Source organism: Streptopelia decaocto (assembly GCF_964273445.1).
Source record: "Streptopelia decaocto genome assembly, chromosome: 3".
Classification (NCBI taxonomy): domain Eukaryota; kingdom Metazoa; phylum Chordata; class Aves; order Columbiformes; family Columbidae; genus Streptopelia; species Streptopelia decaocto.
Window position 1 is genome coordinate 39,246,679 of NC_138656.1, and position 26,268 is coordinate 39,272,946.

Consider the following 26,268-nt stretch of genomic DNA (forward strand, 5'->3'; position numbering starts at 1 on the left):
AGTAGGATGGGCAGTGAAGGCAGTACCTGTGGGAAGCATCATATATTATATATATATATATATATATATATATATATATATATATATATATATATGTTTATCATCTACTTATATCATTCCACTTTGACCATTCCTTGAAACAGGATACTGAGATAAACGAGCTCTCTCCATGAGTGAGTGTTGCCAGTCATGTTACCTCAACGCAATTATTAAATCCACCCAGCAGAAGAATCCTATCTTGAAAACCGATTTTTTCTTTGCTAGTGTTTTCCTTACTTCACATAAGCCATAGGAGATGAATCCTACCCTTAATTATCAAATTCACTTTGCATGGAATACATAGAAGTTGCAGAATGCCAACTCAGCAATTAAATCTTCTTTACTCCTCTAAATATGAACCCTGCAAAAAGTTTCAACAGCAACTATTTTCAAACTTAAAAATGTAAAATCAAGTTATTTACTGGTACAGAACTACTTTTTTTTTTTTAAGATAGTCCTGTCCAATAAAAATTTTAAATAGATACCGTCATACTTTTGTATTTACCTAAATCACTTATTGCTTCCAGGTTTTGTTCTATTGCTGAATTTTTAGTGGTTTTGTATTTAGACCTGCTACTGATTTTAACAAGAGCACCACATAACAAGTGGTGCAGAATCAGAGCTTCAATGAGAAGCAATTTTGACAACAATTATTTCAGAGATAATTATTCAGTGTGTAATATTGTGAATGGAGCTTTAAGTAAATAATTAAACCAACAGATTACAGTTTTGAGAACTTTAAATATTTAGTATTTTTCATATAATTTCAGATAAACTGGAATTGTAGCTCTGTTAACAATTTCCCACTCTTTATATTAAAAATATGAGGATCGGGAAGAAAACAGTACACAATTTTTACATTGGAATTGTCTTAGAAATTTGAAGTAATAGCCAGAAACACAATTTGAAAAGCAGAAAATTAGAATTACCCTGGATAAAAATTCATCCATATTTCTTAGGTGGCATACATTACACTGAGATGATGTGTAATATCTGGGACAAGATGAATAACAATGAATATTAAAAAATAAAATAAGGAAGCATGTCCTAATCATAGAAGGGACAGAGTGAGAAAAATGTTACTAACCTGTATTTTTCTGACATTTGTTCCAGCTTCCTTGCCAACAGACAACATTCTTCCTTTAATTTTGCTATGAATGTATTCTGGGAGGTCAGCAATGAATCTAGTTCATTTACTAGAATTTATGAAATTAGAAATTTATGTTACAATTAATATAAATTTACAGATAATTTAGAAACCATTTTTTATATTCTTAATTTCTGTCCTCTAGATCCTTCTCACTTCGGTATGTTTTTGAAACTTCAGCTATTTGGATATGGAATTATGACCTCATAATTCACCAAATAAAGGCTCTATGTCAGAATAAAGTATCTAAATTGTTCAAGAGACGTTGCCACTGAATCAGGTCTTGTATGAGAAGAATCACCATAACAACTACATATCTAATCTGGGGGGTTTGTTTTTTAGCTGCAAGTTCATTGACATTTCGGGAGAAATAAAATTGGCAAGCCATGCCTCAGCAGCCTTTTGCTTGCTCAACTGGTGCAGAGGCTTCACTGGCAACCCAAATACTCACACTGTAGACTCATTTCATTCTCTCCTTCAAAAAATAGTTGTTTTATTTACCAGGTCTTGCACTTACTATAATTAATATATAGATTTTTACTTTAATGAGAAGATATAGACTTATTGTCCAGTGACAGCTGCATTGAAACTGAAAATTAATTTATAAAATGGTTATTACCAGTTTGAGCTGCACCAAAACTCATGACCTAGAAATCAAGCATCTTTATTCTTTCAAAGGGAAGCTACTGCAAAATTACTTTTCTTGATTTCTGCTTTTAAAATCAGAGAAAGAGCTAACACTATTACTCAAATGCTTTGTATGTGTGCAGGGTAATAATACACAAGGGTTTCTTTATGCACACACAAAATGAGTATAATTTTCAACTCCTTCTAATCCTACTAGAGATCTATAAAAACAAACTCAGCCATAATGTTGTTTCATTTTTGTATACTGGGACAGTTTATGCACCAGGAGGGTAAATGACACATCTCTTGTGCAAAACTACGCTTGGTCATATGCAGATGTGCTGGCTAGAGTAGGGAAAAATGATTCTGAGAGCTTCTTTTATTTTCCTAGTGTGTAGACAGCAGCCATAATGTAGCTGCTTGCATTCCCTGAACACAGAGAAAGGTCCTCTAGTACTGTTATAATGCTGCAAAAAAGGCAGAAAATCAGATGGCAGATGCAAATGTGTCTGCTACCTCAGATATTATCTGACATTGCTTAGGATTAATTAATATTACATCATTTTTCTAAAGGTATTACAGGACAGGTGCGTAAAAATGCTATTTTATTAAGCATTTTAATATACCATGTCCCATAAGAGCTGAAGCTCCTCCTCCTTTCCATGCTAAGGATTTAGAGATTTTTGTCTCAAAAATTCTTTTTTGCTTATAATATGCACCTATATTAATGTTGGTGTAATACTTCACAATAACAAAAGGCTTTTTTTGTTTGTTTGGAAAACCCATGTTACTTCCAGATTAAGGGTTGGAAGTTATTGATCAGCTCAGTCAATGCAATGAAGTCTCCTATTACGAGAACCTGGAGTATGCAAGGGATTAAACATCTTTCTTCTAGATTGAGGGGTGGGGGGGGACATGGTAATGCAAAAAATGTTTGAGGCTGCAAAGATTAAATAAAGGAACATATCAATTTGGAGCCAGTGAATTACATCCAGCTGCGACAGTGAATTAAGAACCGATTAATGGCTAAAGCTTTTCTCCAGTTTGGATGCCGAAGCAAACTCATTAAGCTTTTAGAGTAGCTATAATGTGTGTACTGTGGGAACTGTTCAATGCTATTCAGGAGACTTTAACTGTAAGCTCAGAGCATTTCCCGCAGAGCTTCTGATGCTATTTTCTTTATATAACATGTGTGCCTGAAAATCCAGCCAAAAACAAGCCCTTTGTTTTTCTACTTTGTTGTGGTCTCTCTCAGCTTTACGTTTCTTGAACACAGGTAAATAAACTCATAATCCAGATGGTGCAACAGATGTGAGAGCAGCACTCTGAAATCAACAGACAGTGGGCAATACTTTCCATTTTCTCTTTTAAACGCTAACTAATATGTAATTCGGAATCTCCGGTGTAGTTAGCATCTGCTCCCTTCGGCCAGCCAAAGGTTACAGGTGTTCCTGATGTCATTTCACAGTAAGGCGTGGGCCTGGCTTGTGAGTGAGTGCCCAGGCTCTAATCTTTCCCTACCACCTACCAGTTTTCTCATGCTGGGCCTCCATTTGCTGCATCTTCTGTGTCAGCTCCTGCTCTCTTTGCTGGGCCTGAAGGGCTCGGGCCTTTGCTTCGTTGCTAATGCTGTGCTGAATGCTCTCTTTCTCCAATCTATAAATAAAACCCACAGGAAATAAAGAAAAATAAAAATCGTATTCAGAAGATGATAAATTAAAAAGGCAGAGCAGAGCATTCAATTACTAACAATAACAACCACCAAAAAATCTAGCCAAGCTTTTCACATTAAACATTCCCCTCCCACTTCAGGTTATAGAAACTGACCTTCCTCTAACAATGTCAAACATTCTCCAGTGAGTAGTAGAAAATGGCTAAAAAAAATACAATTGATTTCCTGAGCAAAAAACAGCCTTTCAGACCAAAAAAAAAAAAAAAAATTTAAATGCGACTTCTTTTTTCATAAGGAAGCTCCCCAACATCCACTTTGCACGAAACAGAGTATTTGCATTTTGTTTTAAAAGCTATTTATTTAATTCTGCAAGGAAGCCTAGGGACCTGACCCTGAGATGGACTGGTTCCCAGTGAACCAGCAGGAGATAAGTCAATGGGAGCGATCGTCACAGTGCTCAGAACACAACTACTCTGAAAGCTTAATGGGTTTTCTTAAGCAACCAAACAAGTTTAAACTATTAATTTATGTAAATAGGAGATGAATGCATCCGTTACAATAGAGGAGCCTGTTAGCACTACACAGGCCCAGCCCTGTGTGGTTCTGCTCACTGGGGGGTTGGATGGGAAGGTCTGGAGCCCAGCACTGCCATCGAGGTACGCAGGCAAGAGAGCAATTTACTTGACCAGATATGCAAGATGGGGCAATCAACTCCTGAGGCAAAACAAATGCTAGACTACCACACTCCATTGAAGCATTTTATTTAATGCAAGCCAAGCAAAAACAGCATGGAAAATAAAAACCAAAAAAAGAGAGATATGCATATAAATTAGAAAAGGTTCTAAACTGCAAATTCGTATACAGACTCTCCCAAAGGTCGTGAATATTTATCTGATGCTCACTAGAATCCAGATTCAAAATTTCAGTGAGTTCACACATACAAGGATTGATTCCCAGATTTCAAATTACATATATGCACACACTTTTCTGCTGAAACTACATTTAATGGCCTGGGATAGGTTTCAATAAGTCTTATAAATGTGTTGTTTTATTCTAGGGATAACACCTATTTCAGGGGACTACAAAGCAGAACACGGGCATAGATCATGTAAGGATAAAGCCACATCTCATGTGGTTGCTGCACTTAACCTTTGGATTGGTGCCTAATAATCCATCCGAGATATTGCAATATCTCAGCATGACACACACAATGTTAAATCTTCTCTCTTAAATTTACCCCAAAGCAATACAAATGGTGGGTCACATTACAGTAATTCCTGGTCCTGATGTTCCAAGCCCTACCTTAGGCAAAACTCCCTTTGAAATCACAGGCAGTTTTTTTGGAGGTAAGAATGAAAATGATTTGACACAGAGAACACATTTAGATAGCAAGAATATTACAGTGTTAAGGAAACAAAGAATGTTTTTCAAGGAAATTTCATACATTGAACTACACTTTATCACATTATTCTCAGAATCACTTTGTAACCATACTGGGGCTATCCTAAGGAGTGATGCAAGCATCACTCCTAAAAGTAAGCTCCAAATACGGAAAGCATTACTATGAAAAATCTCTCCATATTTGCTGGGAATCGGTCTAGTTAAATCTCTTCCCCCCTCCCAAACATATTTTTACCTTCAGACAGTTGTCTTGAGCACTGGACTGCTCAAAAAAATGCTCCAGCACCTACCACATCCCCCAGACGTTTTCAGCTAAAGGAAGTGGCAGTAGCACAGTATTTTATATTAACGGTGTCTCATGTGAGATGGTTGTGCACAGGTGGGTGCTAAGTGGCAAGTTCAAAATAAATGGAGAATCTACTGCCACCAGGAACATTCTCTTGATAAGGTAACACATCAAAAAAAGCCACTTACCTGTGCTACTTACTGTACAAAGCAAACAGAAGCTCAAACACCACAGATACATGGTGAGCTCCCGGTGGCTAAAGCATATATAGGGTGGGTGAAATAAATAAGTTCATACAGTGGATAAAAGCTCAACTATTAAACTAGGAAAACACAGGTGAGTCTTACATAGAAGGTTAGCTGACTCATCTCAGTCTTATCACCTAGAAAATTTTCGGATTGAGACATATCCAGTGCCACATGAAGCAATATCATAGGTGCCTAGAGATGCCAAGGAATGAAAATGCTTCCTGGAGCCAAAGTTGCCTAAACTGAGTGGCAGGTCTTTCAACCACACCTTGAGTTGACACCTTCCCTGCTCCAAGTTCTATCTCTCTGCCCTCCTGCAGAAAATTTCCCTAACACATTTTACATATATAAAGAGGGGAAAAATTACAAAAAAAAGCCACCCCAAACAAAAACAAAAAACCCCACAAACAAAACCGCAAACAACTCCAAACTATGGATATAACATGTCCAAGAGATTTCAGGAACTATTGGTAACATTCTTGCTACAACCAGAAAATACTGCAGGAGTTTCAGAAAGTTTGAGAATAGCTGCTTATTTGCAATTACTCTGAATTGTGAAAGAAGAGAAGTTAGATTTAAGAAAAAGAAAAGCTCTGGACTGTAGACAGAAGGAAACAGTTGTACCCCTCCAGTATTAATGTGAAGATATCAGAAGTTTCCTCCTCCAAAAACTTCAGAATTTCTTGACTAAAAGAAAGCAGAGAGACAAATCAATAACAGCCTAATTTTGATGCGCAGGTAAGACCTGAATCAGAAATGACAGCTAAAGATTAATTGTACCAGAACTTTTTAAAGCATCATCTATAGGTATCAAAACAAGGGGACAGAATGGTTAAAGCGCAGACACCTGTTCTCTACCAGAATGCAAACACTGAATCAAAACTGGAGACACTAGCAAAAACTATAGTTTTTTCACATAGCCCCCATTGTAAAACACTACATAAATGCCTCTCTGACAGTAACTCTGGATTTGGTAATAACATTGATCAATTTTGCTAAACAGAAGCATTGAACTCATGGTGACTTTTCATTTTTGTGCTGTGAAGTCAGAAGCAACCAAAGACTCATTCACATGGAAGCAAGCTCAAGCTCTCGTAAGAATCATTTTGGTTGAAAAGACGTATAAGATCATTGGGTCCAACCGTTAACCTAACACTGTCAAGTCCAACTCTAAACCATGTCCCCAAGATCCCCATCTATGCTTATTTTAAACACCTCCAGGGATGGTGACTCCACCACTTCCCTGGGCAGCCTGTTCCAGTGCCTGACAAACCTTTCTGTGAATAATTTTTTTCCTAATATCCAATCTAAACCTCCTGTAGTGCAACTTGAGTCTCTTTCCTCTCATCTTACTGCTTTCTACTTGAACTCTGTTCTGAAGTGCATGTTTTCCATGGTGATTTTAGTTCTAAACACCAATTTTTTTTTTGAGCCTTAGAGCTGCCTACTAGTTAACTTATTTTCATATCTCCATGAACTGGACATCGGTTTGCAGTGCCTGAAAGCAATGCTTTCTAAATATTCTTGACAAACAAAAGGCACAGTAAACTGTAGCTTATAACACAGGAAGAAGAACAAAATTGCTATCACTTGCAAACCTTAAAGTCCTTGCTGAAAATGAAGTGAAAAATTCACATTGACCTCAAGGAGGATATAAAAGTATGCTGGCTGAATTTGAGCCACCAAATTTAATTAAAAATAAAAAAACAGCCAAACAAAAGTTAACAAAGAGCCTTAACAAACCAACAAACAAAAGAAAACAAAACCAAAACAAACCACAACAAAATTTAAAAAGACCAAAAAAAACCCCATAACCCCCCCAAAACACTTCCCACCACTAACAAAAACTGGATCACAGATTCATTTTCAATAGAAGACTGATCTCTGCCAAATGGCTTCACAGTAAAGAAAAACAAGTATGTAAAGACTAGCAATGTAAAAGTCATAGTTGACATAAATAATAGCTTATTGATTTTTTTACCATAAAAAACCAGAACTTTGATAAAATTTTGAATTTCGCAATGCAGTTCAACAGTATTTCTGCAATTCTTTTTGCTTTGCTAAGAGTAAAATTACAAAATGAAAAAAGCACAGGATGAGTCTTACTGTAGAGTTAGGCCTCTGACTGGAGGCTGCCAGTAAGCCTTCTGACAAAGCCACTATGATGTGAAACAGCCATGCTTCCTATATTGACTATTTGATTTTTCCATGAGATCAACATGTGGCATTTTGTAAAAAGCTAATGGATCCATTAGCAAGGACTATGAACTTAATTGAACAAATTAAAATACTCTGACAATTATCTCAGTTCAGTAGCACACAAGAAGTTATCCTAACCTTATTTTCAACATCTTCATTTCTTATTAACTGTAGTTAAAAAGGTAATTATAAAATATTTTAGGCTTTCATATACACTTACTTTAAACTGGACTTCAATTACTAAGGCATTTAGTGCTCCAAATGTTTGAGGTATCTGAAGTAACAAGACTGCTGGTCTAAATAACCACTGGTCCTGGAACTCAGCACCACCACCCACGCTGGGGCAGCAAGACAGCAAGCAGAGTCCAACACTGACGCTTTTGCCTCCTGCCCGAGTGGCTGAGCACTTTTCCCAGACAACAGGTAGCCAAGACCTTTTCCCAGACAACAGGTAGCCAAGTGGGCCAGCACTGTGAACTACTGCGCAACAAACGCTGTCAGGAGAGGGAAAGCACCCAGCTGAGCGCTCCCACAGCTCCGCCAGAGGAAATGCGCTTTGTCTCCAAGCACTTTTGAAAACAAATGTGTAGCACAAGCTTCTATATGCTAAATGGAAAAACAGTTTTGAGAACCACTTAATTCCCAGTATCTTTAACAAAATCTGGCCCGCAAGCACTCAAGTCAATTACAACACTTTTGAGAATAGGACTGGAAAGCCTATGCGTATTAGGAACTCTAAAGATTTTAGCCAATAGCTTTGGTACAAAGGCCCAGCAATGTTTTATGCAGTCAACTTTGCAATTCTTCCACAATACAGGTCTAGTGGACTGTCCATTAGAAACAGCTTTATGAACCATCTTCTCACCGGTTATTTCACATTATTATTTCAGCTACAAGTGTCAAGGGATGAATGGCAAATCAGAGTATATTCTTCCTCTTCTCTCAGGCCACAGGAGAAAAAAAAAAATACCCACAGCAACACGCAAAAAAGCTGAAACAAGACATCACAATACCCTATTCTGTAAGGGGAAGCATAGGATAAGTCAGGTCCTAGGAACTTTTTGCTTAGCATTCATTGTTCAGGTTATCTTCCTTTGAAAGACCTATGTATTTTTCTCTAATAGGTCCTTGTTAATACGTAGGGTTGCTATGACACAGCTGGACAGTTTTATAAAACACTCTAAATTTCAGTGCATGTGTAAATCCCCCACAGCAAGTTTGGACTGGCTGGGTTTTACAGCTCTTGGTGCTTTTGCAGGGTAGAAGGAGAGGCACAAAATAAATGTCAAAAAAAAAAAAATGCACACATGTATGCTTGTGCAAGAATTATGTTGAAATAACTGAACTTTTAAAAGCATCCTGATCAGGCAGTTTCTTTAAACCTCTCCAAGGAGCTGAAAAATTGCCCTTCTTGTATACCATCATAGGAATTACCCACTGAGTTGCCCTTTCTGTCTGTTTTTGGGAGCTGAGTGGATGCTAATTCTGGAGCTGACTGCCAGGTCTTCTCAGCAGAAAGCTCAAGTTTCTGGAAACTGCCCCAGCCAGCACACTGTGTTTGGTGAGCTTCAGCACAATCTACATTTGCTTCGTCAAATTTTGCAGACACTTAATTATTATAATGATTCAATTGGTAGAATTGGAGAACTGTGTCATTGTTAAGGATGCGTGTGGACCTATTTGTGAGAACTGAGGCTAAAAAACCACCCAAACCTAAACAAACCTTAATTTTTGTTTTTACAGTGTAAGGTGCAACACTAGTTGCACGATCCACAGAGTTTCCTAAAATAATGACATTTCAGAGTTATCTTCTCATAACCACGTGAAGCTGAATCTACTACAAGCAATTCAAAAAGTTATGTAAAGGTCTAGGGTTTAAAAGTGGTAAAAAAATGAAGCATTCAAATTGATTCAGCTCTTTAAATATGGATCTGGAAGGCTAGAAGATGCTACAGAAATAACTTTGAAGTAGAAATATCTTTAAAGTATGTTAGTGAACCAACCAACCAAAACTTTTTACTACCCTACCTGAGATAAAAGACTGGAAAAGACAGCTCTGCCAGGCTACAAGTGCTTCACAAAAAACACTTCAAAATACAACAAATGCTTTCGGGGGAGAATACACAGAAAGTGTGAGCTCTGTCCACATTTCCAACTTTATTAAGAGACTAACTACAATTATTTGGCAAATTAGCTTAAAACTATTTCCCCACAACTCAAATAATTACCCAACTGTATCCCCACTTCCAGAATTCAAACAATGCTGATTTGTTACACTACATTCTGGTTTTCTCTGAGAATTTCAATTTTACTGGAACAGAAATTAGTGCATATAACTTTCTTGTTCCTGCTGAATTTTTTTTACTGCTTTATCTATTTAGAATGCAGCTATACGATTGGAACCACCTTATAACTTGTATATATATATATTTGCACTTTATGTACTACTAGGAGGTCTACAGAAACAATAAAACGCTAAATCTAAAATGTCCATTTTGCCCATTACACCCTACCTGAGGCATCAGAAGATAATTCACACTAATCACTGTTCAGGAAATGATTCCTACTCTATTTTTGAGTACTTGCTGTACTTGAAAACTACTTCAAAATTACCACTAGCTGGAGAAATTGATGGTCATGAGAAAGATTAAGAGTTGCAAGGCCACAGGACCTGAGAGACATGGAACATTACTCCTATGAAAGTTATATGATATGAAGAAGCTTGAATCTGGTTAATGAGTATACACATAACTGGTGGTATATCCCATCTCTACTTCTATCTGCTAAATCTATTAACAAAATAAAAGGATTGGATTTCTTATTTTAAATTCAGCATAAAAGAATGAATTTGCAAACACTTAGCCTATAACAAGGTTTTATTCTTTTGGTGTTATGCCTTCAAAATATATATACAGAAAACTATGAGTTCCTCAATGTAGACAATAACTACTTTTCAATCTGGATATTTCTCTGTATATTAAGTCACAACTAAATATTATTATCTGCCCTTTAGTCCATTGTTAGAAAAGGAAAAAAAGTGTCTGTAACAGTAACTAACATCTCATATTAGGTCAAACATACTGACTTAGAACAAAAAAATCTAATTTTTCTGGCACATCTTTAAGCCCTGCCAGCAAGATAAAACCTTGTAAATAAACACTCATCCTGCAGCGGTTATTACCATCAGGTTGTGAACTATTTGGCTGGTAAGTCTTCATAGAAACAGACAATTAAGTACAGAACACAAGCTGCATGGGAAGATGCAACAGGAAAAGAAGTAGTTTTTGTAAAGTCTTAGTATGTAGTCCAAAGCAGTTCACAGTACAGTGCCCCATTCTCTAGAATACTCTATGTTCCACAAGCCACTTCTACAAATGGCTGAATGTTGAAAGGTTTACTTACAAAAGAAGATTTTTACAGGAATTTACTCTGCATATATAAAGTTATATTTGAATTATTTTCACTGTATTTAAAATAAAGGAGTAATTTTTTTGACTTATGGTGATTCTCGAATTTGGCACCAGCAGTCTCTTATGGTGCAGCTTTAGGACAGATTTAGGCCAGTCTAAGTCGACATGGCCAGTATTAAGTGCAGTCCCTCTTTTCAACCTCATATAGTTAGCACTCATGCAACTTATTCTACAAGAGCAAATGATTCTTTTTTCTAACTGATTAACTCCCTGGACCACCTGATCATACGGGTGCCTGTCTTTCAGTGCCAACACAAGCAAGGGCCTGGCAATATGTGGTCAGACAGAGCCACATACATCCACTTGAGGGATTTGCCTTTTCAGCAGCAGCATAGACTTAGACCAGCTTCAAACAATTTTAACTCTGTACTCCAAGGCTCAACTTGCTAATACAGTAAATCCAACCACCAGGCTTCCACTACTGAATGAAAAAATGATGCAGATACCTGATCTGCTATGAACTCACTCTGCCAATTTAAATTTATTCAAAACCCCCAATGTTTTTGGTACGTTAACTTCGTACCAGCAAGCTTTATGCTGAATCAGGTATCATCTGTCCTGCTGCAGCTGGCATAAAGTCAGCATAAACGCTGCATTGCATGCTCTAGCTCATTCAGAAGGAAACTGACTGTGTGCTCACAACTGATTCGGATCAGATCAGCACAGCTACATGATCCAGTAGATCACAGCTGCACTATGAACAACTGCTGAACAGCCACCCACAATTTTCATAGGCATCAGGTTTGGACACACAACCTGCAGTGACGCTACCATAGGCCTGGTACTATGAAGCTGTTCACTCTCCCCAGCTATTGCTGAAGTTGAGAAGAAGTGGGGAACAGTTCTCTCTGCCTCCAAGGGAGCCAGCCTCACATGAAGAGCTTGGGAAGAAGCAGAACAATTTGACAGAAGAAAGCGTTCTTCAGGATGACAATTTGAAAGACAATATTTGATTTTGAGGGAATCTGATCTAGGAGTAAGCTAGACTTTTCCCCCACTCTACAGCAAGACACCACATATTCCAGCAAACTGACAAACTTGTGACCAAAAGCAAGAAAGATACGATAATGTGCTAACATTATCTTGTACTCGACTGTTGTTGATTTGCTTAGATATTACAGAAACACCACAATAAAATGCATGTTTATCTATCCACATATCACAGGAGGTAGATATGAACAGGTGAGTTAGAAAATAAAAATCCAGCCTTATATGCCTTTTATTGGTTTGGTCAACCACGGCATAATTTTTGTATTATCCTGATTGTAACTGTCTGCACATTAGTATTAGACATAATGGACAGGCAGTAGAACAGTTGAGGGGTTTAGTGTTTTGTCTTTTTTTTTTTTTTTTTTTGAGGTTATAAATCTCTCTTCCTTATGCTATCAAGAGAAAGGGAGAAAGGTATTTCAACAGCAACTTTAAAACGAAACTCACAAATTACTACCATTATGTTAAGTGCTAGATATCCCACCGTGCAGTTTTGCTTTGTGAATTTTTACCTTCTTCCATGCACACTTTTAGCCACTGATCGCACAGCCTTTCAGTGTTTTCTGCCTTTTCCTTTAAATAAACTGGCTCTGGCTCCTTCCATCTGGTTCCCCTTCCGTCAGCAACCCTGCACCTGTTCACACCTCCTCTCCTGTTGGATTCCACTGAACATTTCCTCCTCTGCCAGGGCTATTCTGGCACTCGCAACCTTTCTGTCATTCAATCCATCTGTCAGAAGTGAACTTTGTTTACCGCAAGCTTCTGCTTTCTTCTTCAAGAAGCAAAGCCCCTCAAGGTCATTGTCAAATGAACTGTCGGTGTGGATTTAAATCCACTTCTGCTAACCAGCAGAAGATGAAGTTCTTTACAGTCCTGTATTTGTGAAGATCAGTTTGGGGTCTAGGAGAAATAATACAGAAGCAAAATAATAGATTTTGATCACCATTTTCTAACTCCAACAACTCATCTGTTTTTCTTCATATACGTATATCTATACCTTCCTGCAAAGACTAGTAGGATCTGAGAAAGACTTGCAGAGCTATACAAAGAAGTGGAAAAGGCTAATAAAAATATTACAAATACAGTAATAAATGAAAGCTTGTGACTCTCATTTTAACACCATGTAACAAAGATATTGACTAAAAATGCAAAGAGAAAATGGGAACAGCTGAATAAGTTTACAGTAAAACCTTAGAGAGGCCAACAGCATTCGCTGCAAATTATTTCATCTGCAGGGTTTTTTTGGTGTTTTTTTGTTTGTTTGTTGCTGTTGGTTTTTTGTGGGTTTTTTTGTGTATTGGTTTTTGTTTGTTTGTTTGTTTTAAGCTTACGTACTGATGTTTCAAATGCAACACTGTTTAAGGGAAAAAAGATATCCTGAATATTTTTTCCTGTTTTCAAGCCTTGTAAAACACACATATGCAACTCTTTGTAAAAATATTGTCTTCCATGTTGAGACAAATCGTAAAGATTCTTTGTCAGGGCTGAGACTAAATTCATATTGTCAACAGGCTACAATATTTTTAGCAGTTCCTGTACCCATATTTCTTTTCAGGAACACATTCTGATAACCACAAGCTCCTGAATTATTAACTAACCTCCTCGACAGTCTCTGTCTTCTAAAATAAGAAATACCTTTCAATTTCACTGCATACCTTGGGTAGCCTTTAAAAAATAAAAAAAAAATCTTTCACCAAGATTAAATACAGTACCAAAAAATAAAATACATATTTGAAGTTTTGTATGCAATTATAACGAATCACCCATTTTATTACCCTTTTACTAAAAATGAATTTTAAGTAAAGCTTTCTGGGAGCAAATCCAGGAGGTAATCCAATCTCATTAGCAGAAATGCAGTTACACTTATGTTTGGTCTGAGTTTGACTCTAATAAAAATTGCATTGACAAATACTTCACAAATTTAGCTGAATAATAACTTAAAACAGCTCCATCCCTTATATGGGGATTAGTCACTGGAATAGCAAGGGAATGTTTTCTGATGCTATGACTTCTTCCATAGGAAATTACCTGCAGGTGAACAAAAGCACTAGAAATAGAAGAGGAACTCTGGAACAAAAAGAATATGCAGTGGTGTCTGACCTAACTACAAAGAAACTTCTATTCCCCAGTTTGATTCCAGCCCTGTAGAAGGCAAGTGAACAACAAGGAGAAGCTAATCAAGAAGAGTTGCTCCTATTTCTACAAAAATGTGGTTTGATACTCAAACCCCCAGGACCGCAGGGGCACCCAGGAGCAGCATGCTAATGCTATTAAGCCTTCCCCGCTACCAGCGCGGGCAGGGGAAGGAGGTCAGCCCTCTCAAGTCGACGACAGCAGCGGCTGTGCTCATCTGCCTGCTTGGGACAGGCATCTCCTGACTCACACCTTCCCTCTGACCAAGCACCGGCACAAGGGCACAGAGCAAAGGGCTGAGGAGAGCAGCCAGGCAGCCAGAGCTGCTGGGCTCAGCTGATTTTCCTCCCTCCCTCCATTCACCAGCTGCCTTATCCAGAGATGGCAACATACAGGCGGATGCTCTTCAGCGTCAAGTTTGATAAAGTCCACAGTTGAGGACACTTCGGGTTCTCTGTTGAATTTTTTTTCTAGGCAAGAATTTCAGGAGGAAATTTCACAGAAGGAAAAAAATAAAAAACAAGACGAACCAACAATCACCGTGAATGCACAAAATGAACAACTTTGAATACACTTTTGAAAGCACAATGTGGCTTTTAAAACTGTTTCAGTTCACAAATACCAAGTGCTGATAGAAAAAGTACATTTTATTTTACTTACTGTAAAACAAGCTTTCAGATACACTTGAGAGAAAAGCCCTGGAACAAGTAAAAAATAAAGACAAATTCAGAACCATTTTTCCAGTAGCAAATTCAGCAAAAAATCCAGCAGCCTTGAATACATGCGTCTGAAAGATTTTTATGGCTCAAAATAAGAAATCATTATCTTCTTGTCATTAGTCACACAAATAGAAAATCTAATTTGAATGAGATCAAAGTAAATATTTGATACACACGGATAAACTTATTACTCTTAGTACTGAATAATAACTGCTCAAAACAAAGACCTTATAAAGATGTTTGTTTTCGACAGCAGTTTGTCTTTTCTGTGTTTCATCTGAATTCACTGCTCTCTCCAGAGCATTTTAAGCATTGTCACTACTCCTGAACCACACTCTACGTGCAGTAGCTATTTGGCTGCCTCAACAACCTGATGCAATGTATAAAAAATGAAATCATTAGAGAAATTTGATGTGACCAGTTGTAGTTAAAATGCCCTGGAAAAAAATTTAGATGAATCTAAGAATAATATCTGAAAATGTATTATTGCTTTTTCCTTGAGAAGTTTGTATTGTACGACAATAAATTAAATTGCCAACCATGTTTAAAGTTTTTAAAAATGAAAAAAGGTGATTTTTAAAGACTTCCAATACTGAAAATTAACATGACTTTGGATTTATTCTTTACTCCACTTATATTCTTTCTTCCTTTCTTTCCCTTTTAAACTTCATCAATGGTTTTTACATGTTTGTACAATCATCTTAAATATGTTTCAATTATTAAATAGGAAGATATTTCGATAATTGTGTAGTACCCTGACACAAAGTATTATCATCTTCAAAATTTCTACAAGGCACTGCCAGAAGACAACAGAGCTGATTTATTTCAAATCATTCAGTATCAGTCTTTGTAAAGCAGCATATGGTCTTATCATGGCAGGTAAAATATTTTACCTTCTATAATAACGCAGAGTAGCTAATTTACCTACATGCTGTATAATCAAATAAACAATTTCAGCTGCACTATTAAAACCTGTGGGCAAGGGAGAAATCTATCCCCCCCACACTTTGATTTTTAGCCTATATATTCATATAATTGCTAACAACAGAGGTTATTCTTTCTTCCATCCCTTTCTTCAACTACTTCAAAGCAGGACCTTATTCTTGGTTGTGGAAATATCTGCAGTTTCTACAGCTGCAGGACAAAGAACTGAGACATTTTCACAGTGTTGCTCGGGGAAAGGGAAGGGGAAAAAAAGCTTCACAAGATTCTATTGCAAGTAAAGCAGAGTGAATGACAACTTTCAAAGCTACCACAATCATTTACTAATGTGCTGCTATACTAAATAAGTCTAATCTTTTTTGACAGCACCAAATTAGATTTATTGCAGAAACTGCTGCATAAATAGCATATGGCTATGTTATACCACCTATTTCAAATCCCTGTAATGTTTCCTCCTCTCCCCACTCAAAATGAATAATTGAGCCAAGCTATAAACCTTCCGCAGATGAGAGATACACAAGTTCAAAAAGCAGATGCAGGAGACATAGAATTCTTTGTTGAAATTGTCTGAAAAAGTATCATATCCCGATAAAACTAAACTGGGCAGTAGTAGGTCAGGCCTCCCTTGCTACGCTTCAGGATTTTATTTTCCCCTCTCCTTGATAAAATTTTGTTTTCATTTCTCTTTCAAGCTGACAGTCATCAACACAGGGCATGACCTCGTAATCCTCTTGCACATGACTACCTCTTACTTGCACAAGAAATCCTATTGATCTTTACTTCTCACATGAGTAAAATTATTCATGTGACTCAAGATCAGAAGGCTCGGACCTCCATTCATTCCTCACAAGCTCTCATTTACGAAGAGGGAAGTGCCTCTGAGCAAAAATAAAACATCAGAAAACTGGTTTCATTTATCGGAGGGGCCCAACCCTGTGGGAAGGTGCCGACCTACAGCTCTCCCCTCTTTCAACAGGAGCAAAGTTTTGTCATCGGTCTGCTGGGTCAGTCTTCGGACTCACGTGCTTTTGTATTTCTGTCAGTTGCCAGATTCTGCGTTCAATACGCCGCTACTATACAATACGAAAACACGCACCCTTATCGGGCGACGGGACCGAGAGTAAAGACACGTATTTTTGAGGTGGCGAGGGGCATGGCACACCTGGCGGGAGGCGCTGGCAGCCCCGCCTGCCCTCCCTGCTCTGCCCCAGCCCGCGGCCAGGCCGCCGCGCAGAGAAGACGTGGCAAGGTCTTCTCTCCATCCATCCGACCGACGGGCACACCACTGCACACATCGCGCGAGGCTGCGGCTACCCCGCCGCTCGCCTCTCGGTGGTCAGTCCTCCCAGCTGCCCCATCCGTTACTGTCTGATTAGCTCTGCGAAGGAGCCCCTCCCCGGCCAGCTTTCCCCGCCATCTGTTCCACACGCCATGGCTGCCGCCCAGCAGCCTCGCGCTGCCCTCCTACCTGGCACCCGGCTCCCGGCCTTACCCCAAAGTGCTAACACAGGTTCTCGCTGCTGGCAGAGTCAGGATTTCATTACTACTACTTTGACAAGTGCAGGGTTGTTTGTAATTTCTCTTTTATCCTGATTTTGATTGTACAACCACCTCCCACTGATTCAGTTTGCTTCAGTTTTGTTGCTCACAGATTTTACTCTCCACATTAATCTCCCTCTGGCATGTTACTGCATCTGTTCCCTTTTTTATTATTAATTTTCAAATTCCCACCATTTTTTGACAAAAAGGAGGTAATCTACACTGTGCTTCTGCCCATTCCATTTTCTTTAATTTGGAAGATAAGTATGAAAGCGTGCCAAAGAAGTTAATTCTCCGTTAACAGTTTATTTTCTGGCACCCCGATGCCTTTGTATATGAAAACCAGATAGAAATAAATGTTGACTGAATCACAACAACATAGTTGCAACCGTCCCTAAATTTAATGAAAAATAAACATACGAACCAGAATCTAAAAAGTTTATCACTTATCAGGGTTGTTTCATGTTATTACTCCTCCCTGCATTTTAAAATAATAGTTTTGTACAAGATGAGCAGAATATATAAAAAAAAAACAACTATAAATTGATCACTGCTTATACATAATTTCTGCTTCTCCCCTCCCCCCCCCAATTTAAGTGTTATTGGTCCTTCCATCAGTCAGCCAGTCAGGGAACATAAACCCTATCTCAGTCATTTAATATTAACAATATTAGCATTTCTTCGAATGTTACCTCCTTTCTAGCATAGATGGACTCCTTCTGATGTGCTAAAATTGTTGGAAAAAGCACAACAGTAAATGTGCTGCTAACTAATAGATAAAACTAGCAAAAAGACAATAGGTAACACATAAGTATTGTGCAAACCCCTAGAAGGCTATGTATAACCACAAAGAACTTAGTTTACATTTTATCATTTAATAGCATAGCTTAAATAGGGAAATCAATGTATGAGGCATGCTGCAATTCTAACAAGGAATGCTGGTGACGAAATACAGCTCAACACCAAAGCTTCAGTGACTACATAATGCCACGGGAACCTGGAGGTGGAATGACAGATTTATGTGCTTTACTTGTTACATATGTAATAAAATTAGTGTTAATGGAGGCACTGAAACTAGCAAGAAGGACTGATGCACATTAGGAAGGCTATAGCACTGCTAAAACCCACTGTACTCCACAAATGCCACTGTCTTTGATGTGCTGTTTTCTAGAGATCATATCATTTTCAAAAATAAGGGAGAAAAGAAATATCACATAATGGGGGGGGGGGAATAATAAAGAAATACAACACCCACTGATTCACTGTAATAAAAACATATCCTTCAAGAGAGTGAGAGGGGGATTCAGGGTAGCTTGGTGGGTCACGTGAACCTGGAAGCACAGGTTCCTCTACTGTGCAGTAATTTTTCCCTACCTACAAGTTGACATTCAATACTGCTTGCAATGTTCCATATAAGCAAACAAGAATAGAAAAAAAATTAAACTAAACTAAATCTGCTTCAATTCCACTCATTTACATCTCCCAGCAAATTTTAGATGACATTTCAATCAAAAATATCTCAAGCCATCTACCCATCTCTGTGCCTGAGAAAATGCACAATGGCACAGAAAAAGTTCAACTTTGAACATCACAGGTTCTCTCACTTCTTAAGATTTATTTACCTGCTTTGGCATATGCAAACATGAGCTACATCTGACTGCAACTGAAACAAATATTATAATAACTTCAGATTTGATTTGAAACAAAAAGAAGAAATATTTTTAATGATAATTCCATTATGTAAGAATAATGAAAAACTTTAGTAAATTAGATGACATGCTAAGATCTGGTCAAGTTGTTAACATCTTGCATCTTTTATGTGAGCTTCTCCACTAGCACGCTGACATGATTTTTAACGATTATTCTCTCATGAACGAAGAACAACAGATCTGTTTGTTTTCTGCTCTCTGAAGAATGGATTCAGATAAGCTTCATTAGTAAGATGTAACCTTGCCGAAGTAATGGCAATTTAACATTATCTTCAGAAGTAATTTCTTAAAATTCTCCTGCTACAGTAACTCTAATACAAACAAGCACAAAGCTGAAACTAGGGTAAAAAAAAAAATATATATATATATATATATTAAACAACATGGCCAGTCTCATAGCATGGTGACATCTGCAAAGTTACATGACTGACACTCAAAAATACACAGCAAGAGTTCCGTATTTTCCCAGTCATTTGAAGACATACAAATCAAAATTACTAACTAGATTAAATGGCAAGAAATGAATGTTAATAGCAAGGATTTCTACGCAACATATTGCTCCAGGAAGAAAGGTGACATGAAAAGGCAATTTTAAACTCTGTGGCAATGGTTTAGAAAAGCTAATTGTAACCTTTTTCTTGATTTTTTAACAAGTACATTTTGTTAACTTAGAAACTGTTTAGTTGGTAATCAATCAACTGTGTCCGAAAACTAGGATGCAGCAAAAAAGTGGGACTCCTGGAGAAGAGTGTGGTTCTGCAGAACACCTTTTTCTCATTAAGACACAGACTGTGTGCTCTTTCTCATTTAATCCATTCATATAATATTTATCATCTCATTTGCACACATTGAAATCCAAAGTTCTGGTATTCGTTTTATTATTCTATTTATAACATCCAAATTTAGAATAAGTGGATTCCTAAAGAAATTTTCTCCTTAGTAACATACTAATTCATACAAAACAAGGAATTCTTTCTGTACCTCTTCAGCTACCTCTGATTTTTGCCAGAACACCACAGACAGGTCATGCAAGGCAACAGAAAGACCACCCACAACCATGTAACAACAGTACAGGCCTCCCTCAAGTCTAGCGTTGTGAGAAGACTTGGAGTGGACCAGCTGGTCCTCTCCCGAAAGAGGGGAATCAGCAAATCCAGGCCAAGGCCAGAATACCCAAGAGATGCACCAAATCAGTGCAATATCTGCAGCAACCTCCCACAGGCCGGAGTCTAGAGCTTAAAATCTGTTTTACTTGGCAAGTGCCACAGTGAATGAGTCTATACCCCCCACAGGACTGCTATTACCACTAACCTTCAAGTGAGTATTTTCACTGGCACAGCTGCCATTTGAGGTGAAGGGAATCAACAATGAAAGATAGCAGACCATAAGTGAATAAAATTCATCTGCAACAACTGTGGATGTATCAATTGACCAAAAACATACTGAGTTCAAAATGCAAAACTAATGCACCAGAGACATGCAACTTTTATATCCTCACTAATATAGAAAACCAGTTCTGGCAGGAAGTTATCTCAGAGAAAGAAAGAGTTCAGGCTACAGAAAGTCTCATTTCAATAGGAGGTCTTTTCCTCTGAGACTCCGGGAAAGCAGATGACTACGCGAGAACTTATCTAACCCTGCCCTACCAATCTGAGTACACAGGGGCAACGGGTGACAGTTTGGGAGCAAAGAATCATCAGTTTTTTCCACCCTTTCTTCACTCATGACAGCAACATCAATTAGTGTATTCCTGGAAAGCAGACAAGACACTCCAAAGATAAGGAAGACACAAAAACCTACAGAGAACAAGGTGTTATAGAACTTGGGAAATATCAAAGAGAAAGATTTAAACCTGTTTCCCATGCTTCAATGTATACTGTTTTTCAACAGTTAGATGTTAGCGTAGAAAACACTTTAATACTTATAAGCATACCTATAAGCAGAAGCCAAAACATGAACACAAATAAAAAATAAAGATTAGGACACTGCAGAAGAGTGGTTGCACTAGCTTAGACAGGCTGTGACAGTTCCACATCCGTCTCAAGAAGCAGACATCTGTGGAACTGTATGAGAACAGAGCCAGCACTCTTGCCCCAAATACTGTTCCCAGCCTTCAGCGATTTGCATCTCAGAAACTTCCTGAGTCAGAGAAAACATAGATAGAAAAGATACCTGAATCATCTGTTTGTTAAGTATCCAGCTTTAAGTATCTTGCTATGTAAAAGCAGGCAATAGCACACCATTGAGTATTTTAACAAAAAAAAAAAATAAAAAAAAATAAAAAATTGGCTAGTCAGATTTCCTCAAAGATATCCAAAGCTATAATGCATATAATCAGCCTTTTGCTAAAAGGAGCGTGGTAAGCCATTTGGTTAACTATCACAACAAATCATTATTAATAAAGTTATGCTAAATCCAAACTTTAGATATCTTAACAACTCACCCAAAACTTTTTTCAAGTTCATTAACCTCTAGCATATTTTTTCTCTAAATACAGGCTGTTAGAGTGGTACTTTCTTCCATCTGTTAAACAACCGTGCTCTGAATTACACAGAAGCATAGCTGAATAAAAAATTGATTCACTGAATTTAATAGTTTAGACAAGGCTCTATTTTATTTCCATTTACTCAATGGCAGAATTCTCACAAAGCCCAAAGAGTACAAGACTTGGATAAATATGAAGACTTCTGTTAAGTGATAAAATCTGAGGTTTTGCCCACCCTTCATGTAAAATTTAAACTAATTTAATTTTTTTCTTTAAGGACTGAGTAAAAGTTGCCAGATTTGTTTCTGGATGTTCACTCCTGGGGGAAACAAGAGGATGGAACAAAATAAAAACCACACACACAACCAAACCCCTGCAAACAGTCAGACAACAGCATTTACTGTGGCAAAAGGAAAAAATTCCTGTAGTTAGCAAAACTCAAGCTGCAATGAATAATTGGCATGTTCGCCTTCTGGTGTTTTCTAGAAATGTGTAATGAATAGTACAGTAAATGCCATTGGGAGTTATACCCAAGGATGGAATAAGCTCTGGAAGAGTCTCTCATCACACAGTGTTTGCACAGTATCACATCTCCACTGAGCAAGTGACTTTAAAGACCCTCCTCACATATGTGGAGCTTACTTTCCATTTGTAGACAGTATTATTACCTTTTGATTGTTTAATCTTCACTGAAGCTTAACACAATTATGTTCATTTACACATTCCTGCTCATTCTGCTGCAGAAACCTCAAGTTATTAATCTGAGAACTTAAAGGTGCTGCTGTACACTATGGTCTCAACATTTAAAATAGCTTCGTCCTACCAAACACAGCAACAACAAAAAGAATGTAGCTGCACTCTCCCCTGCTCTTCTTCCTGCCCAAAAGCACATTACCTCACCACCAGAGCTGAACATTGCCTTTTCTTCACACCAGTAATTCACTTTCATAAATTATGATTCATAACTCACTTTGTTGTTCATAACTCACTCATTCAAATCTCTGCTTCTAACAGGACTCAGGGCTGCCCATGCAGTCGACGACTGCAATTAACTTGCCCATGGCAAAAAATTAGCAGAATGAAATCGGTACTACAGCATGTAATAGGATAAGGGGTACCTGGTGAGGTGCAGTTGGTGCTCAGATTTACTCAGCAGTTCTGTCAGTTTCAGGCACTCCTCTCTGGCTCCTGTCAAGTCCTGCTGGGCTTGTTCCAAACGCTGTTTGTTTCCATTCAGCTCTAATCCCAGTTTTTCTATTTTCTTAAAAAATTATGGAACCAAAGAAAGTATGTTTAAGAAACGCACAGACGTACCATTTTAAGACAATAAATCTTAATGTGATCAAAGCTTCTGAAAAATAATGCACACTTTTGTTTGCAAACAAAAGTAGTTTGTCGATAAAAACTGCAAAACAAGCAAATTGAAGTATTTGAAATTACATTCTTATGAAAAGCCAAAACGCATATAATATTTAAAGACATTAATACACAATCAATATTATTGTCTTCATGTGGTTTAAGGGTAGACACATTCAATCATTTTCCAAATTTCTCATGTGAAGGCTTCCATATTTGTGTCCCAAATTCACTGTATTAGAAAGCCAGAAGGCAGCAGAAGAGCAGCCACCTTCAGAAGTTGCTGGACACAGGAGAGCTTTTGTGCTCATGTATTTTGCTTATCTGTCACATGTGGGAATTTAGCTCTATCATATTCACATAATATTATGCAAGAAAAAAGGTAATTTTGCGATTTTACAATTATTGAAAATAAGTAATTTATGACATATCTGAATTCTAAACACACCAATTGCTCTTAATCCTGTCATTTTCTTAACATTAGTCCTTTTATGTCAACTAAATGTAGCAAGTGAATCTTAGTCAATGAATTCATTAATTTATTTTACAAATAACAACAAACAAGTTTGCACGGCCAGCATCTTTGATTCCAGCACAAAATACTGGACTTAACAGTCTTCAACTGAATCATATTGTCAACAATTTAAACATTTTTCACAAATATTCTCAGAAGGAATATATACTGCTCCATATACAACACACAGGTACCTGTAGGAATACAGATGTAACCTACACTATACTTTGTACTAAGGATGCTTTTAAGGAAGTCAGAAAAAGTACAGAAAAAAGCTAACAATTTAAATTTATCATGTAGTAACTATTCTGCACTAACTCCCTACATAAAAATTTATTCATTGTTGGGGTTGGAGGAAAGTTGCATGTTTTTCAGTCAACTAAACCGTGAAAGGTCACTTGCGGTACAGAATAAAACTGTTCATATAAGGAGTTACTGCTGAATAGCTATTATACTTTAAATTCATACCATAACTTATTTTGTAATAGCTTCCTCATGTAGACAGGCCTCAATATCTTATTTAGTTAATGAAATAATTCATTCAAACATCATACAAGAACAAATGAATGTAATTCAGTCCCAATGTTTGCACTTGAAGCATCTTTGTAATAATGTTCTCTTTTCCTCCCATGAAAAGGTTAACATAAACCACTTAGTTACGATGTCACAAATACAATCTACTCATCCAGAAAAAGGTTTCATAATGTTATTTTTGTTTTAATTTTTAATTTTTCTAATTATTTAACTGTACACTTTTCCCCCCCAAGTGCACTTGACAAAGGTTCATGAAGGAAATTTTGATTAGAATTTGAATGTCACCTTGACACCTACCAAATTAAATCAGTGATCCCAAGTTGAAATAAGAAGATACTGAACTTATCTGTAAAATTGTTAGTACTCTTCCTCTCTAAAGAATGTCACAATCTATTAAACTGTCAGGATACTTTAAAACTAAGTGTGTAAGGGTTTCCAGTTACACATGCTTTGCATTTTCACTTATTTCCACAGACCTTTGCATATTTTAAATAGAACAAAAGAAGTCTCAATGTGTTCTCTACACACTATTCTTCTTAACAGCAGCAGTTCATTAATGTTATTTCTCCATTCATAGTAAACAGGGACACAAGTTCTTCACTGCCTTTACAAGTTAAAGATACGGAAGTTCTGAAACATTCTTAAAATTTGTTTTATGAAAACATCCGTTCAGCATACCTTTACCAAAAAAACAAACCCAAACCACAAGTTAGTCAAAAAGCATCAACTAAGTATTCGAAAAAGCACAGCCACAGCTGAGAACATAAATACACACTAGATGACTCCTTCAGGGAAAACTTTCAAGGAACAGATGGGCTTTACACCACTGCCTCAAGTTAAACAGGCTCAGTCAGGTTTTGACACAGACCCACAGAAGGAAGTAAATTCCAAGTGCAAGAACCTCTGGTGAAAATGTTCTGCTTCCATCAGCCAGATGTTGAACCTGCAGGGTTGAAGCCAAGAACACATCCATACATTTCACTTGTCATGAAAGTCCAGAGGGAATTTCTCACACAACGACTCCATGGCAGGTTCTTTAAAGATTCACAGGAATCTTATGATTTCTATAGAAGTATCAAGAAAGCAAACATAGGTTTTGAAGAATGATCTTACTTCTGTTATTTTCAGTAGTAATTCCAATATTCAGAATCAGCTCCTTTACACATATATACACACGTCCATATGTGCTTGTGCACGTGTGTAGGTGTGTATATCAATATATATATATATATATATATATGAAAATGTACCTTAAAATACTAATATTTAGAGGTACTCACAGCATGAGCTATATGAAAGGCAGGAATTCTACACAAGAACTCTGGCAATGACCATGGCAAAACCAGCAGACAACCTCACGAGCCAGGGATGGCAGAAAAATGCCAGCCAAGAGAACATCCTAACTGCAACTCAGAAACTGGAAGCATCTAATTCAGGTATATTTAGGGATATCAACTAAGTTGTTCATTTTGAAACACCAGAAAATGTTCATTGAAAATAATTTGGTAGGAGACACACATCATCATGCTGAAAATAGGCAGCCCATACTCTGAACAGTATATGTTATTTTCGTTTAAAAACTCAGATAATCGTTTGAAACATATTATTAAGCCTCAGAACTTGAGACCCACTCATACAATAAAAACCACCAACCCTCTTCTCTCTCCTGCAAACAACAATAGGCTCACAAACACACTACCCCAAAATATGTCAAGTCCCATCCATCGCTAGGTCATCACAACATAATCAGAATTTAAAATACAGAGAAATTACAGAACGTATGAGTCTTCTTCACTGTTACTGCAGGGAACCTTATCAAACAGCATCTTTCCAAAACTATTGCGACTCAAGCTGGTTTCCATGTTACTCTTAGTTCCCATTTCTTCTACTGGGAAGCTGTGAGCAGTTCTGTCTCTGCTCTCTGGGCCTCAGCGTAATTGTAGAGAGAGAAACAGAAACAAACCACCAACTAAAGTATTTTGCTGACAAGTCTGCTTCTCATGCAGCGTTAATTTGATCCCTCAGTGCCTATCACTTGTGATACAGCTTTTTACAACATGATCAGAGAGTATTTCTTCAAGGTACTTAACTTTTCAATGTATGTGAGAGACAAGAGATGGAGCACAGAACTGCAAAAAGACAGATGACAATCTTGCATTTAAGAAAATCTGAAACAGATTTTCAGTATAACAAGGAACAGAATTATCATAATGTATATGTACAACAAGACTACATTAAAGTTGGAAAAGGCAACTTCT

General features: G+C 37.4%; 1 protein-coding gene across 1 annotated transcript in view; it reads right to left on the bottom strand.

The window, feature by feature from the left end:
• The window catches only part of SDCCAG8 (SHH signaling and ciliogenesis regulator SDCCAG8), a 110,757-nt gene that overhangs the window by 47,927 nt on the left and 36,562 nt on the right, over positions 1-26,268 (bottom strand). Inside the window, exons 13-15 of the mRNA XM_082049700.1 lie at positions 22,725-22,867; positions 3,342-3,469; positions 1,127-1,235 (exon numbers count right to left, since the gene is read on the bottom strand). Coding sequence (XP_081905826.1) covers positions 1,127-1,235; positions 3,342-3,469; positions 22,725-22,867 — 380 coding nt within the window. The remainder of the gene's footprint in view (positions 1-1,126; positions 1,236-3,341; positions 3,470-22,724; positions 22,868-26,268) is intronic.